At 36.6% G+C, this 13,365-nt stretch overlaps 1 protein-coding gene across 1 annotated transcript in view; it reads right to left on the minus strand.

The window, feature by feature from the left end:
- Positions 1 to 13,365, minus strand: part of ADCY1 (adenylate cyclase 1) — a 151,098-nt gene that overhangs the window by 39,502 nt on the left and 98,231 nt on the right. Inside the window, exons 6-7 of the mRNA XM_066544840.1 lie at positions 9,481 to 9,639; positions 7,879 to 8,020 (exon numbers count right to left, since the gene is read on the minus strand). Coding sequence (XP_066400937.1) covers positions 7,879 to 8,020; positions 9,481 to 9,639 — 301 coding nt within the window. The remainder of the gene's footprint in view (positions 1 to 7,878; positions 8,021 to 9,480; positions 9,640 to 13,365) is intronic.

Raw genomic sequence — 13,365 nt, forward strand, 5'->3', positions numbered from 1 at the left:
AACACCCAAATTATGCATTCAGATCTCTAGTTAAATTCCTTGGAAGAAGCTGTGACCCATTGAGCAGAAAGACCACCCCTGGACTCTCACAGTCATGGTGGCAGTGGCAGCGACAGGTAGCTGTCAGTTTGAAAGAAGAAATCTTTAGTTTGTGCCCAGATATGGACTCAGATGTGTGACATGCAGCATTTCAAATTATAAGAATTTTTTCAAATACATTTTTGTTTGCAATGTGCTAATAAAGGAAAGAGTTTTTATGAGTAGTGGGTAAAGTTTTTATATCCCCTGCATTAAATGGGAAGATCTCTTTTTCTGTCACTACTTAGAGTTTAAGAGTCAGAGCTCTAGCACTCCATAAGGGCTGGTAAGCATACAGTCACTTAAGTAAAAATATCATCAGAATCTATTTGTCCAGCAAATGCAAAACTTACAAGAACTAGAAAAAATTCCTTGAAACAAAGTAAACAGAATATTTTTAGAAGAGTCAGATGCCAAAAAAAATCTTAGGGATCTGTTAGGCATACAGATGGATTTACTGGGACATAAGTGCTCTGTGGAAAAAAACAAATTTTACAAGATTGGAAAAAGAACACAATATGAGAACAGTGTAGTATGATCTCTCAAACTTAACCAGAATGATTCAATCAAATTAATTTTGCAGAGAAAGAAATTTCCCACAAATACATATGGAACCTCATTTTTAATGGAAGTAATAAATTAAAAAGATTAGGTGCAGCAATTTTAGACCTATCATATCACTCAATTACTTCCTTCTGTAGCCTTCTTTTTCTTCTTTTAATCAGGTCAGATAAAATCCAATATATTTCTACTAAAAACTCCTAGTAATACATGGATTATAGGCATAAAATTCTTTCACTGTTAAAAGCTCAATTAGAGTATTATTAAGACAGGATAGAAAGCATCCCAAAATCAGTTCTCCCTGTGAAACATTCCAGTTGCTAACAGTAAATTAACAATAAAGTCAAAAGACAAGCACAGGCAGTTACTATGCATTTCATCTATACAAAGCAAAAATATCATCATGAATCTATGTTGTTTTCTGTCTGCTATATTGCATAATATTCATTCCATGCTGGGGGGAAAAGAATTGAATCGGCCACAGGAAAGACATAAGCAGACAAAGCCTGTTGGCTGGTGATGGAAAAATATAGAGCCTAGTAATTTATTATAATATAGAAGGCAAATAATCTGCTTCATGCAACAAAGCTACATCGATTATCAGTAAAGAAAGCTGTACTCCAAGAAAAAAAATACTGTCTTTTCAAGAAGACAGATGAAATATTTGTTTGTTTTCCTGTTACTCTGTGGTGCAAGGACTGCAATGCAGGATGCTTACAATCTCATGAGTTTATGCTAGATGAAACAACAAAATATTAAAGTGATATGACAGCCTTTGCTACTATTCTTGCAGCTGTAGCATGCAAGTTAGAACAAATACAGAAGGGGTGATTGGGCATTGGAATGGGCTGCCCAGAGAAATAGTGGAGTCACAAGCTGTCAAGGTGTTTAAGACTGGATGTGGCATTCAGTGCTATGGTCTAGTAGACATGATGGTGCTTGGTCACAGCTTGGACTTGATGATCTCAAAGGTCTTTTCCAGCCTAGTTGATTCTGTGTGATTCTGTGTGAATCTCAATTTTCTGAATTTCTCCCTATTTTGTCGTGAGTCAGAGAAATTGTGATCAACCTTTTGAGCTTTAAATCCATCTGCAGTTGACAATAAATTATGTCAGAGGTGTGTATTGTAGATAATTCCTCCAGAGAATAATGACATTTCAAGAGTTTTTACATTTTAAATAGAATTTTCCAAAGGATGTTGCTAAGCTGCATTTACTTATTGAATCATCATTCTTTCAGCTAATTTTCCCTGAAATTCAAAAGACTGAAAATAGTAATTTCCTCTTTCTGAAACATTGTTTTGATTACCCTTTTTAAATATACTACTGTTTTGGGTTTTTTTTTTTGTTTTTTTTTTTTTTTTTTTTGCTATGAGTAGTTTTTGGGCAAAAATAAAACTGTGGTTTTAGCCATCTGAATTGGAATGTTTAGGGCATGATTCAACACAACAAACCAGACAGGACACAGAGCACCATGCCTCTAACCAGCATCCACTTCCCTCTGGCTGGATAACTAAATAAGGATCCAGAAAAAAAAAGTGGTTTTCACCTGGATTTTCAGAGTGGGCATAGTATTGCTCAGAGACTTCAGATAAAAAAGCAGGGCTATCCAAGCCACAGAAAGAATTTACTGAGACTGCTTGGCCTGGCTTTCTATGTACATAGTAAGGTAGGAAAAAGTGTCAATCTCTTCAGAGAAAAATCTAGTTTCCAAAGGGCAAACAGATATAGAACTCACTTTCATGGACTTTTCATGACTGTCCATCTTTCCGTGCTATTCAAATAGTAGGTGCAGATAGCATGTGATTTACACTGCCACAAACAGAAGACGACTAATATATTTGAGTACCCCACTGGTGAATAACTCACTAGTGGATTAAAAGAAATTTTGCAGACAGTGATTTGCAATCTATTGGAAGGCAATTATTGATTATGTTTGAGGTAGACTGTAAAATCCAAGAGACCCCTATGAAGACACAGGAATAATTTGTAAATTGTATCAAGAGTACTTCCCTATGATTTTTGCACTCAATGACCTCCATTCCTGGACATAGCTTTATTGCTGTTCATGGTACACTATGGGGAGGCAGCTGGGCAGTGGAGCAGAGAGTACTATGGAGATGGTGGATGGTGTGGACATCTTGGCCCTTGTAGGCCAGAAACCATGGGGACATCAAATAGAAATGTAAAGAAGGAAGCCAAAAGAAATGTGGTACTTTGTTTTAAGGTAGTCATGTAAGACTGCACCTGTAAGATTGTGGTTAAGCAATATCGCTAAGTAACATTAGTATTGTGATTATTGCTTGGCAGTGGAAAATTTTGTTCAAAGCTACGAGAATATATAAACCGAGCTTTAGATAGAATAGATGACTTCACAACTTCACAACTTTACAATAAACGACTTCTTGCTTGCACCTAAGTGGAGTCCTGTCTCTCAATTGCTGGCAGTACATAGCAGTATTTATCTCAGCCTTGTTTCTGGAGCCAGCAAAGTTACACCATGAAGCAGGTTCCCTTAAGGCTGGCAATGGGTAACAGTGATGGCAGGCCAACTTCTGTAAAGGTAAAAATGAACACATTCTGAGAAATCTTTCCCTTCATGAAAATTTGATCACTTCTCCTCACTGCTTAGCTCTCTGTAGAAGTACCTTTAGGAATTTTACTTAATTGGCTGTGCTGGGCTGTTTCCTCAGCTTTTGAAATAATGAGTCCTTTCAAAACCAGAGAGGTGCCACCACAGAGTGAATTGCTGCAATAAATACAAAGAAGTGAGGCCAAGTTAAAAACCACTCAGATATCACTGAGGCTGGACCCAGCCTTAGAGGTGTTTTACTGCAGGAGAATCAGACTTTCTAGAGCAATCAAAGAAAGGAAGCAGACAGTCCGGCTAAGCCCCCTACCTCTGCTGTGCTTCTGGGAGTCAGCTATGCCAGTAGAAAACTGAGGCAAAGATGCTTTGACTAATGTCAGTGCTGACAATGAAAGAAGAAAGGATTCTGAGGAAAGCCAGATACAGTCTATTAAAAAAATTGAAATAAATTAAATTTTAGGCAAACAGTTTGAATGTCATAACAGGATTAGTCAGATGGGTTACCAAGAAATCATTAGTAGAAAAAGTTATTTAGCTAGTCTAAACAGTTATAAAGTTCTTGTAAGGGGCTCTGAGATTAAGAGATATGGCCTAGATTTTTTTTTCTTGAAATAAAATCTATATAAAGTAATATTTACTATACTTCACAAAGTTAGAATTTTTTGAAACTAAGAGAATAATCATGTTTCTAAAGCACAGAGTATGAATCTTGTGAATATTTAATATATTCAATTTTATATATTAAATAGAAATATATATGTTTTTCTATCTGGATCAAATCTCCTTTAAAAGCCCAAGGCATTAATGTGTATGGTCAGTTTTGTGTTTACTTACATAAATCAAAATTTTCAAATTTTCTCTCAGGGCAGTATTTTTGTCGCATGACTGTAAGTATTAATATCAATATAAAATATCAAGAAGATATAATCAAACTTTACTTACTTAAGAGAAATGTGATAGCTTTTAAAAAGCTAGTAACTTTATCAGGGTATGTCTCAGGAAACATGTATGAAAAAAGCCCTTTTGCATAAGTTTTTAACTATGAAAATCAGCAAAAAAGATTCTTTTAATTAAAAAAATTCTGCCAGTGGAAATCAGATTCATTATATAAGTGTGTTTAGAAGCTGAATGTAATTCAGTCAATTATGCATAAATATTACCTAATAATAACAATAATAATGGAATCATAAAATGGTTTGGGTTGGAAGGAACCTTAACGATCATCTAGTTCCAAACCCCTACTGTAGGCAGGGACACCTTCCACTAGACAAGTTTGTTTAAAGCCCCATCCAATCTGGTCTTGAACACTCAGGGTTGGAGCATGCACAGATTCTCTGGGCAAACTGTTCCACCCTCACAGTAAAGTATTTCTTTCTGACAAGTAACTAACCAACTCTTTTTCAGTTGGAAGCCATTACTCCTTGTCCTATCACTACAGCTCCTGCTGAAGAGTCTCTCTCTGGCTTCCCTGTAGGCTCCCTTCAGATACTGGAAATTGCTGTGATGTCTCCACACAACCTTCTCTTTTCCAGGCTGAAGAGCCCCGATTTTCTCTACCTGTGTTTGTGGGGGAGGTGCTCCAGTCTGCTTGTCAACTTTATGGTCCTCCTTTGGACTTGCTCCAACAGCTCTTTGTTGGAGGAAGGAACTTATGATGGGGGTATCAAAACAGAACTGCAGGTGGGGTCTTACAGAGCAGAGTAGAGAGGCAGAATCATCTCCTTTGACTTGCTGGCTACTCTCCTTTTAAGGCAGCTCAAGGCACTCTTGGCTTTCTGGGCTGTGAGCACACACTACCAGCTCATGTTGAGCTTTCATCAACCATCACTGCCAAGTTCTTATCCATAGTGTATTCTCATTCATTCTCACCAACCTGTAGGTGCACCTAAGATTGCCCCAACCCAGCTGTTGCTGGCCTTATTGAGCTTCATGAGGTTCACACAGCCCCACCTCTCAAGCCTGCCCAGGTCCCTCTAGATGGCATCCCTTCCTTCCAGTATGTTGACTGCTCTACACAGCTTGGTGTCATCAGCAAACTTGCTGGAGGTGCACTTTCCAGGTCATTGACAAGGATGTTGAACAGTATTGGCCTCACCATTGACCACTATGGGACACCATTTTTCACTGGTCTCCAGGTGGACAATAAGCTGTTGACTGTATGGACTAATAGATAATAACAGACTAATATATTCTTTACCAAAATAAAAACTGTAACAAAACAAAACAAAAATTATTCCTTCAGTGGCTGCTTAGTGGTGCTCTCACACTAAACTAGCAAGCAGATCAGATCACAAAAGTTAGCTAATTCGACGGAAGATTTAAAAGATGGGAATAATTTATAATTTGTTCATATTTAAAATGTAACTGGTACATGAATGAGTCATGTTACACTGTTATTATCATTCTTGGCTAGAGTGACAGTGATGAAAAATTTTCCTGTCAGACCAAATATAGAAGAATGTGGGGCATGTGTCTTCTGAACAGATAATGTTTAACAAAACTCCAGGTGGTCTTATTTTTGCTTCAAATTCAACATATTCTTGGTCATCTGTTGCTCATAACATTGATTTTCATTCCACTTGGTATCATACCTGCCTGAGTCAGCTCATGTTAATGTCAGAGATGATATATAATAAAAACTGCATTTCAGCTGCCGAGGTTCAAGAGGAAGGAATGCAATATTAAACCGGAAGATACCTACATTCGCCAGGTGAAACTCTCTCTTGCCTGTGCTTCATGGGTAGCCATCTATTTTTATGTGTCTAAAGAGGCAGTGAATGAATTGGGCTAGGAGGGAACAGCAGGTGTTTATTTAGAAGGCAAATATGCTATTATGTAGCTTGTGGTCAGTGATCAGTATGCAAGTGTACAAAGACTGGGCATAGCTGTGATGGACTGTGACAAACAGCAAAGTGGCATGCTGATTGACCTGTGAGCCCAGTGGAAAAACCAGTCAACACCAGTAAAATTCATGAAGGGTTCTTTCATGGCTGACACGCTATTGGTGCATGCTGGACAGCTAATGTTAGCCAAGCTGTGGAGCAGCCTCTGCCATTTCCACAGACTCTTCAGTGACACCCATGGGTAAGATGGCATCTGGGTTTATGTAGCTGATGACAAACCAAGCAGTCCTTTCTCACCAATCACCAGCAGTTTCTCACCAATCTTGCAAAGACAAAGAAATGTGTGCTCTCACAGCAGTACACTCTCACACTTGCACATTAAACATGCATTGACCTGGGTTCCTTCCATATGTGATTGTCAAGCTTCTGTTCCTCAGTCACTGTTTTTTGTAGCAGAATTGTTTTTCTATGTAAAAATCATACTAATTCCCTTTTGTCTCTCCTTGTCTTTTTGCACCAATAAATGGAACAATTTCCTGAAATTCTTCTATTTATTTCCTTAATATGAAATGAAACCTGATAAATTATTATATAAAAATGAAATTATACATAATGCTGAAGGATTGAAAACAACAGAAAAACTAATACAATCTAACAGCAATAAGCAACACACCTACCTTGAATAAACTCTTCCTTTCATTTTCTTCCTTATTTGGATTGATTAATTTAGGAAATACTGATTTCCTAAAAAATGCTAGTACTGATTGCAAGAAAGCCACCAAAAACCAATCTCACTGACTGCCCAAACAGAATTTAACCCACAGTTGGTTTTCCAACTGTTTTCTTTCATATTATCTAAAACTGAATTTAATCATATATACCAGAGGAACAAAATGAGAAATTGCATGATTTTCATAGTGCATGAGAAAACTCCATCTCTCTAATAAGAAGATGCTTCAGAGGAAGTACATAAAATCACTCTTGCAGCAGCCTTTCCAGAATAAAACAATGGGATTTTCAATCCCAGAATCAAATTACCCTGGTGACTGGATTCCCAACATTTTCATAAAAACTCAGATAGTCATCAAATTAAGGCCAAAAAACTGATTGGAGATAGGAAATTCAAGATGACCTGTTTCTTTGTGGTTATGTTTTTCTCAGACACTTGATGGTTAAAACCCTCAAATATGGAGTTCTGATATCTTAAAAACCTGGTGTGTATAAAGACATCACTTTAAAACCTGACCAATACTTTCAGAATTGGGTAAAATAATTTTCCCCTTGAAGGTTAAAATCCCTGAATTAAACTTATTTGCACAGAGTTTCAGAAGATAAGGGTGCAAAACTCTGTATCCCAAATTCTCTGGCTGACATAAAAGGCAATAAAGTTTCTCTTGGCCTGTTATCATGTTATGATAGATAACTTCAAATATAAGCCTGGTGATGTAGAAAAGGTTTACCAAATTGAAAATGTTTAAACAACAGTTATGGACTTTCAAGACTTCTACTGCGTTCACAAGAAACATTTTTCAGTAGAACAAAAGACTGTGCTCAGTAACCAGTTGAAGAGGAAAGGTGTGACTTGTAGTCACACTGTTGGAAAACCACTGTCATCACCTCACCACATGCTGAGATTCAAAATGTTACCATTTTGAGTAAATGGTAACTGCTGAGCCTTCAATAGTGTTTGAAGAGCTTTCAGGAAAAAAAAAAAAGCAAACAACAAAACAACCTAGCATTGTCTCTGCTTTCAGAATAGCACAGAACAGTTTTTAAATTATGAAAACATATCACTGAATAGGCATACCTTCCTACGATGGGATGGCACAATAAAATATGTTTCAATATTATGCTTCTTCAAGAAACTATTCCTTTCATGACCGTATCCTGGTTCTACCTCGTAGTCCCCATTTAGGCACTCTAAGGTGGTCTTTGTAATGTGAACTTTCCTGGAGAGAAAATTAGACATTATTGTTTAAAGCAAAGATTATGAGCTTCTTGCTACCAAAATACACTCCTGTACAGAAGGTCATAAAGAGATCAAGAGGTCAATTTACATGCAAGACCATAGGTTTGATGAAAAAAAAAAAAAAGTTATGTCTTGTACTTTTAGCCAAATTGAGCATGGAAAAAAATTCTATTACATGCATTTTCTAAGCTTAGGCAAAGTGAACAGAAAGACAACTGTTGACTATCCAAACACTTGCAGATTTGCTGTTTTGTAGAGTGTCTGCACATGATCTTCTACATCGTGTGGCCTTCTTAAGTTTTTACCTCAATGGCTGCTTGGAAAAACATCCTGCTGTTTGAAACTTGTGACATCACACTCCAAACCTCTCTTGTGTGTAAAGCAGAAACTTCTTTTTCTGTTTCACTTCACATCTCTGACTCATATTATTCATCCACTCTGTTTCAGAGGCAGCTTTCTGACTCATTTTGTTTTGGCAATACACCAACCTTTAATATTATTTTTGAGTTTTCTTATCCTGAAAAAGTTCTCACATTTTCTCCTGAAAGACCCCATATATTTGAAATGTCTTCAGAAAAGGTATCTGAAAAAATTTTACTGCTTTCCTCTATAAACATGTGTTCAGATTTTTTTCCACTGGGTAACTTTAAGATAATGTATAAAATACTCTGCCAAAATTATCTAAAGTAGATGTATATAATAAATAAAAATTTATCATTATCACAAAAAAAATTAATTGGTTCCTTTGTCCTTCTGTATAGTAATCAAGATCTCTCAAAAATCAAAAACAGTATGGCAGGTCCTAGTCTAAATTTGAGCTACACACAGAACACCCATGCACCTTTGCAAATGTTCACTGTGTGTATTTAAATTGTGACCAAGGCTGTGCAATGAGTACTTCAAGTTCCAGGACATGCCCCGTGGGTTGGCTGCAGGTTTATGTGCTACTGTATCATTTGCAAATGTCATCAATATCTGAGTTCAGAAACTGTTATGTCTTTTCTGTACCATACAACTAGTGTTGGAAATCTGGCCATGTAAAAGGAGCAAGGCATCCCCCTCCCCCCTCAAAGTATAGAGGTGTGTAAGGGTAAAAAATTCCTGGAATGGCTACAGGGTTTTACTTTTGTAACATGAAATGATCAAAGTCTAGCATTCTTACATTCCTAATATTGTCTCATTCCTACTTTTTAGATTCGGCAACTTCTAAAAACAATTTTGTTTTAAAATGTTTTACTTCTAATCTAACATATTACTTATGCAAATATCAAGATCATTTGGAAAATTCCACAGGATAAATCACATATTATATTGATTGCTCCTGCCAAATACAATCCTTTTCCTCAACAGCAATTACCTTGAAAATGCCTTAAAAAATTGAAGAAATTCTTCACCCATAGAGTTTTCTATTTTTTTTCCTACTTCTTTTTTCAGACTTACCCAGGCAGTCCTCCAGCTTCCATTACATTAGCTAATGTCACATCATTTGACCAGACATCATATTGCCATTTTCGGAGACCCAGGACCCCACAAAGCACCCTGCCTGTATGCAATCCAACTCTCATGTTGAGATCAACCTCTGTGGCTTCTGCAACAGATCTGTAATGGACAGCATCAGAATTATTATTTAGATGATGACTGCTTTTCATTTTCTCTTCTCCCAAAATTAACACATATATTTATACATGACCAAATAGAAAGGGTCTTATAAACCTGAAATGGTATATTCCGGTACTGTTCTCTACCTTCACTAGTTTCAAAGCCTTAATTGCAATTCCCAAAAAAAAAAAAAATTGTTATATTTTAATTACTGTTGAACCAAAATATCAGTATTTCTAAATTTCTTGACCATTTCTGTGAGAAAAGAAGCACTAATTGAGATTGTCAATGTATAAATAATTATTTCCAATCTACTATGTTCTAATTCGTTCAATTACCCAGTTACTAGAGTACAGGACGAAGAAAATGACAAAAGTAATAAATCATTGTAAGAACAGCAGAGTGAACTAATATCATTCCAAAGCTCCCATAAGAGTGGCACTGAAACAACTTGTGACTAGTCTTGCACCCATAAATGAAATCTAATGTTCAGAGATTTTCACTGTATAGCTGGTAAAGGATGAATTAATCTGCAAAATTTTTATTAAAAGAATATTTTTTTTGTGCCACAATAAGGAAAGATTCTTCATTTCTGTGAATGAAGAGCATGCTATGACTTGCACTCTGCACAAAGTTGTGAACACTGAAAAGGCACTTTGAAGCGAAGAGTCTTAAATATTACATGTTATTTAATAACACTGTAAATAGATTTTTTTCAGGTCTTTCTGTTAGACAAACACCTGTCATTCCACAGTGCAGTTACTGTCCAGAAAGTGATACTATCTCTGAATAAAGGAAACCGATTATCACTGTAAGAATTTATTTTTATTTGACTTTCCTAATTTGAATTTTCCAATGCATTTAATAGAACAAGACCTTAAAATAGGACTCTAGCTATCATTTCCCCTTGGCCTTCATTGACCAATTTTTTTTTTCAAGTGTCATCCAGTTACACTGGATTTTACTGAGATGCCTTTAGAAAGATTTTTCAACTATTTCAGAAGTTGTACTTGTTTAAATAAAATTAACAAAAAGGTCAGCATAGATCAAGATGTGGGATGTGCAGCAAAGATACTTGGCTTCAATTTAAATAAGAAACCCTTCACCTATGAAGCTACATTCCATGTCAGCCATCACTAATGTCAGTAACATGGAGATCTCTTTTATCTCCACAGGGAATCTTGGCATAACATATTTTTCATATGTTGCATATTCTATGCAACAGCACAGAAAGGCTTATGCACAGCTTTCTGAAAGATTAAACATTTCCTTTTCCTATTCCTACTCACTGCAAGTCAGCTCTTCCTCACTCAGTATCGGTTCCCAGTCAAGCCTTGAATATGACTTCAAGGAGTCCTAAAAGGATTCTAGTGTTACAATGCTTTGTTGTGCACATGATTTGACAGATCTTTGAGGAAATGAAGGACCCTAATACCATAAGCCACCTAACAACAAGCGACTGCACTTTGTATGTTCACCTGAGCATGTGTATTGTGTCATTACCAGATTGACCTTACACCAAGCCAACACCTTGCAAGATAAAGCCCTTCAGGATTACACCTTGTCTGCCTATGTTCTCCTGCATAATTAAGAACCTATGTAATAATCTTAATTAATAAACCCGCAAATGTTTGGGTTTCTCTGTTCAAAAATGAGTGTGGGTTTTTTGTTTGTTGGTTCCCTCCTCCTCCATTGAAAAAAACCCAAAAACCTCAGACTAAATGTATGTGGAAAGACAGTGAAATCCAGACATGGATAAAGTTCACTCAAGGCTTTGACATTGCTTTGTCTGACTGGAGTAAATTTAGTCTCCTTTTAGAAATGTTAATAGAATAACAAAAAGTAAATGAAAAAAGATGAGTTGAAAAATAGAACATGACTGATCATACTCCTTGTTCAATAAGCTGAACTCTATAATGCACCAATGAACCATAAAGCAGAACCTGAAAGAAATTTATGTTTTGAGCAAAAACTTTCCATAAATAGTCACTTAGTCAAAAATATAAACTGAGAATACATTTCTACATCTTCCCCAGAAGGTACAATGTGTTTCAGAGATGCTTTCATCATTATTAAATTTGAGTAGGAAAAAAAAGCTCATGAGAAGTTCATTACATTTTTTGAGTTTATCTTGTAGACCTTTGTGCTCTTTATGCAGATAATTTCCATAAATAAACCCCACTGAACTATCAGAAATGAGGAATATTAGGTAATATTTAAAGAAGAGGCTTCAAATTTAAATTCAGAGCAGTAAAATGACCATGTTTCCAAATAGCATCAACATTTCTACCATAAAATATCACAAAAATGTCCAGTAAGGTATTTTAAATTATAAATACATTTCTGAGACAATATCAGCACTTCACAAACCAGCTAGGAACAGGAAAAAGGACTTTCTCAAATAAATTATTAATTATAACTTATTCTCTCATAGTTCCTATACTTAAGTTTTCCAAATGTTAACACAAGAGTAGGCCCAAAAACAAATGGAAATCAAAAAAACATTTTCTTTTTAAACCAATTGTGTTCAGAATCTAAGGAACTGACTAACAAGAAAAGCATCTACCCTGACAGCTCAAGTATCCTACAAAGCCTTTAAATTTTAGTTCCCTCCTTAACTACAAGTATTTGATGTGCTGCTACAAGGCATGAAATTAATTTAGATTGCCTGCAGAACAGCTTCAGACCTGTGCTCCTGAGCATTTTGTTTGAAACAAAAAAACTCTGCATGCCATTTCTTATAATTACTTAGGTCTTTTCCTTAGGTCTAAAAATATCAGCAGAAATTAATGTTTCCTGCTTAAAGGCATAGATATAATTTTTGCTTCAATTACCTAGACTTCCCCAGAGTATTGCTCAGCTGCTGCAGAGCACTAGGACAGAGAGACAGGGCTGTTGAAGGGCTGCTGGCTTGCTCTGGCAAAGGTGCAACTTTTGCTCTGGCAAAAGTTGATGAAGCTTTTACCACTGGTAGACAGCTTAAAAATGCAGCTGCTGGTTCTCTAAAAACTTGACATCAATTCACTCCTGCCAGTTCAAACACTTCTAGGCCCTGGACTTTTGGTTGAGCAGGGGAAAAGCTTCAAGAGTGTTGACATTAGGGAAGTTAATGGTTCTGTCTATTTCCTCAGACAAAAATCACACAGGAAATCTTGATATTTCCATTGGACTTATGCAAAGGAGCTTCTATAGTTCCTCTCCCTTTCCTGGTTCTTTTGGTCAGCCAATGGCCAAACCCATTAAAAGGGGACAGTTCAAGCATCAACCTTTCCAGTGCAAAAACCTCCCCAAATGCAAATTTGCCCAGCTTCCATCTGTGAGATTTTACATGATGACTGGTGGAGTCATTCACATTAGGTGGAATGATCCATTCAGGACAAAATCACCTATGTGTCACAGAAAATAGCTGATAAACCCCACTGGATTGCCCAGTTCTCAAGAAGTAAAAGTTCATGGACTTCAGTTTCCTTCAGACCTCTTCAAAGCCCACAAGCAGCAACAACATTCAATCAGAACATCAGATGAGACTTATTCTAAAGTAACCTTCCCCTCCTCATCACAGTATTGTAGGTTGGACTAAAACAGTCAGCAGCAGTTGCTGTGATCCACAGATGGGCTCCTGCAGTGCCATGCTCCCTGCTACTACACACAGTCAGTGATGCAGCTAATGATGCAATTCCCACTGAGTCAGTACTAAAATGGCATCCTAGTAACGTGTTAACAGAA

This window comes from Molothrus aeneus, chromosome 1 (assembly GCF_037042795.1).
Source record: "Molothrus aeneus isolate 106 chromosome 1, BPBGC_Maene_1.0, whole genome shotgun sequence".
Classification (NCBI taxonomy): domain Eukaryota; kingdom Metazoa; phylum Chordata; class Aves; order Passeriformes; family Icteridae; genus Molothrus; species Molothrus aeneus.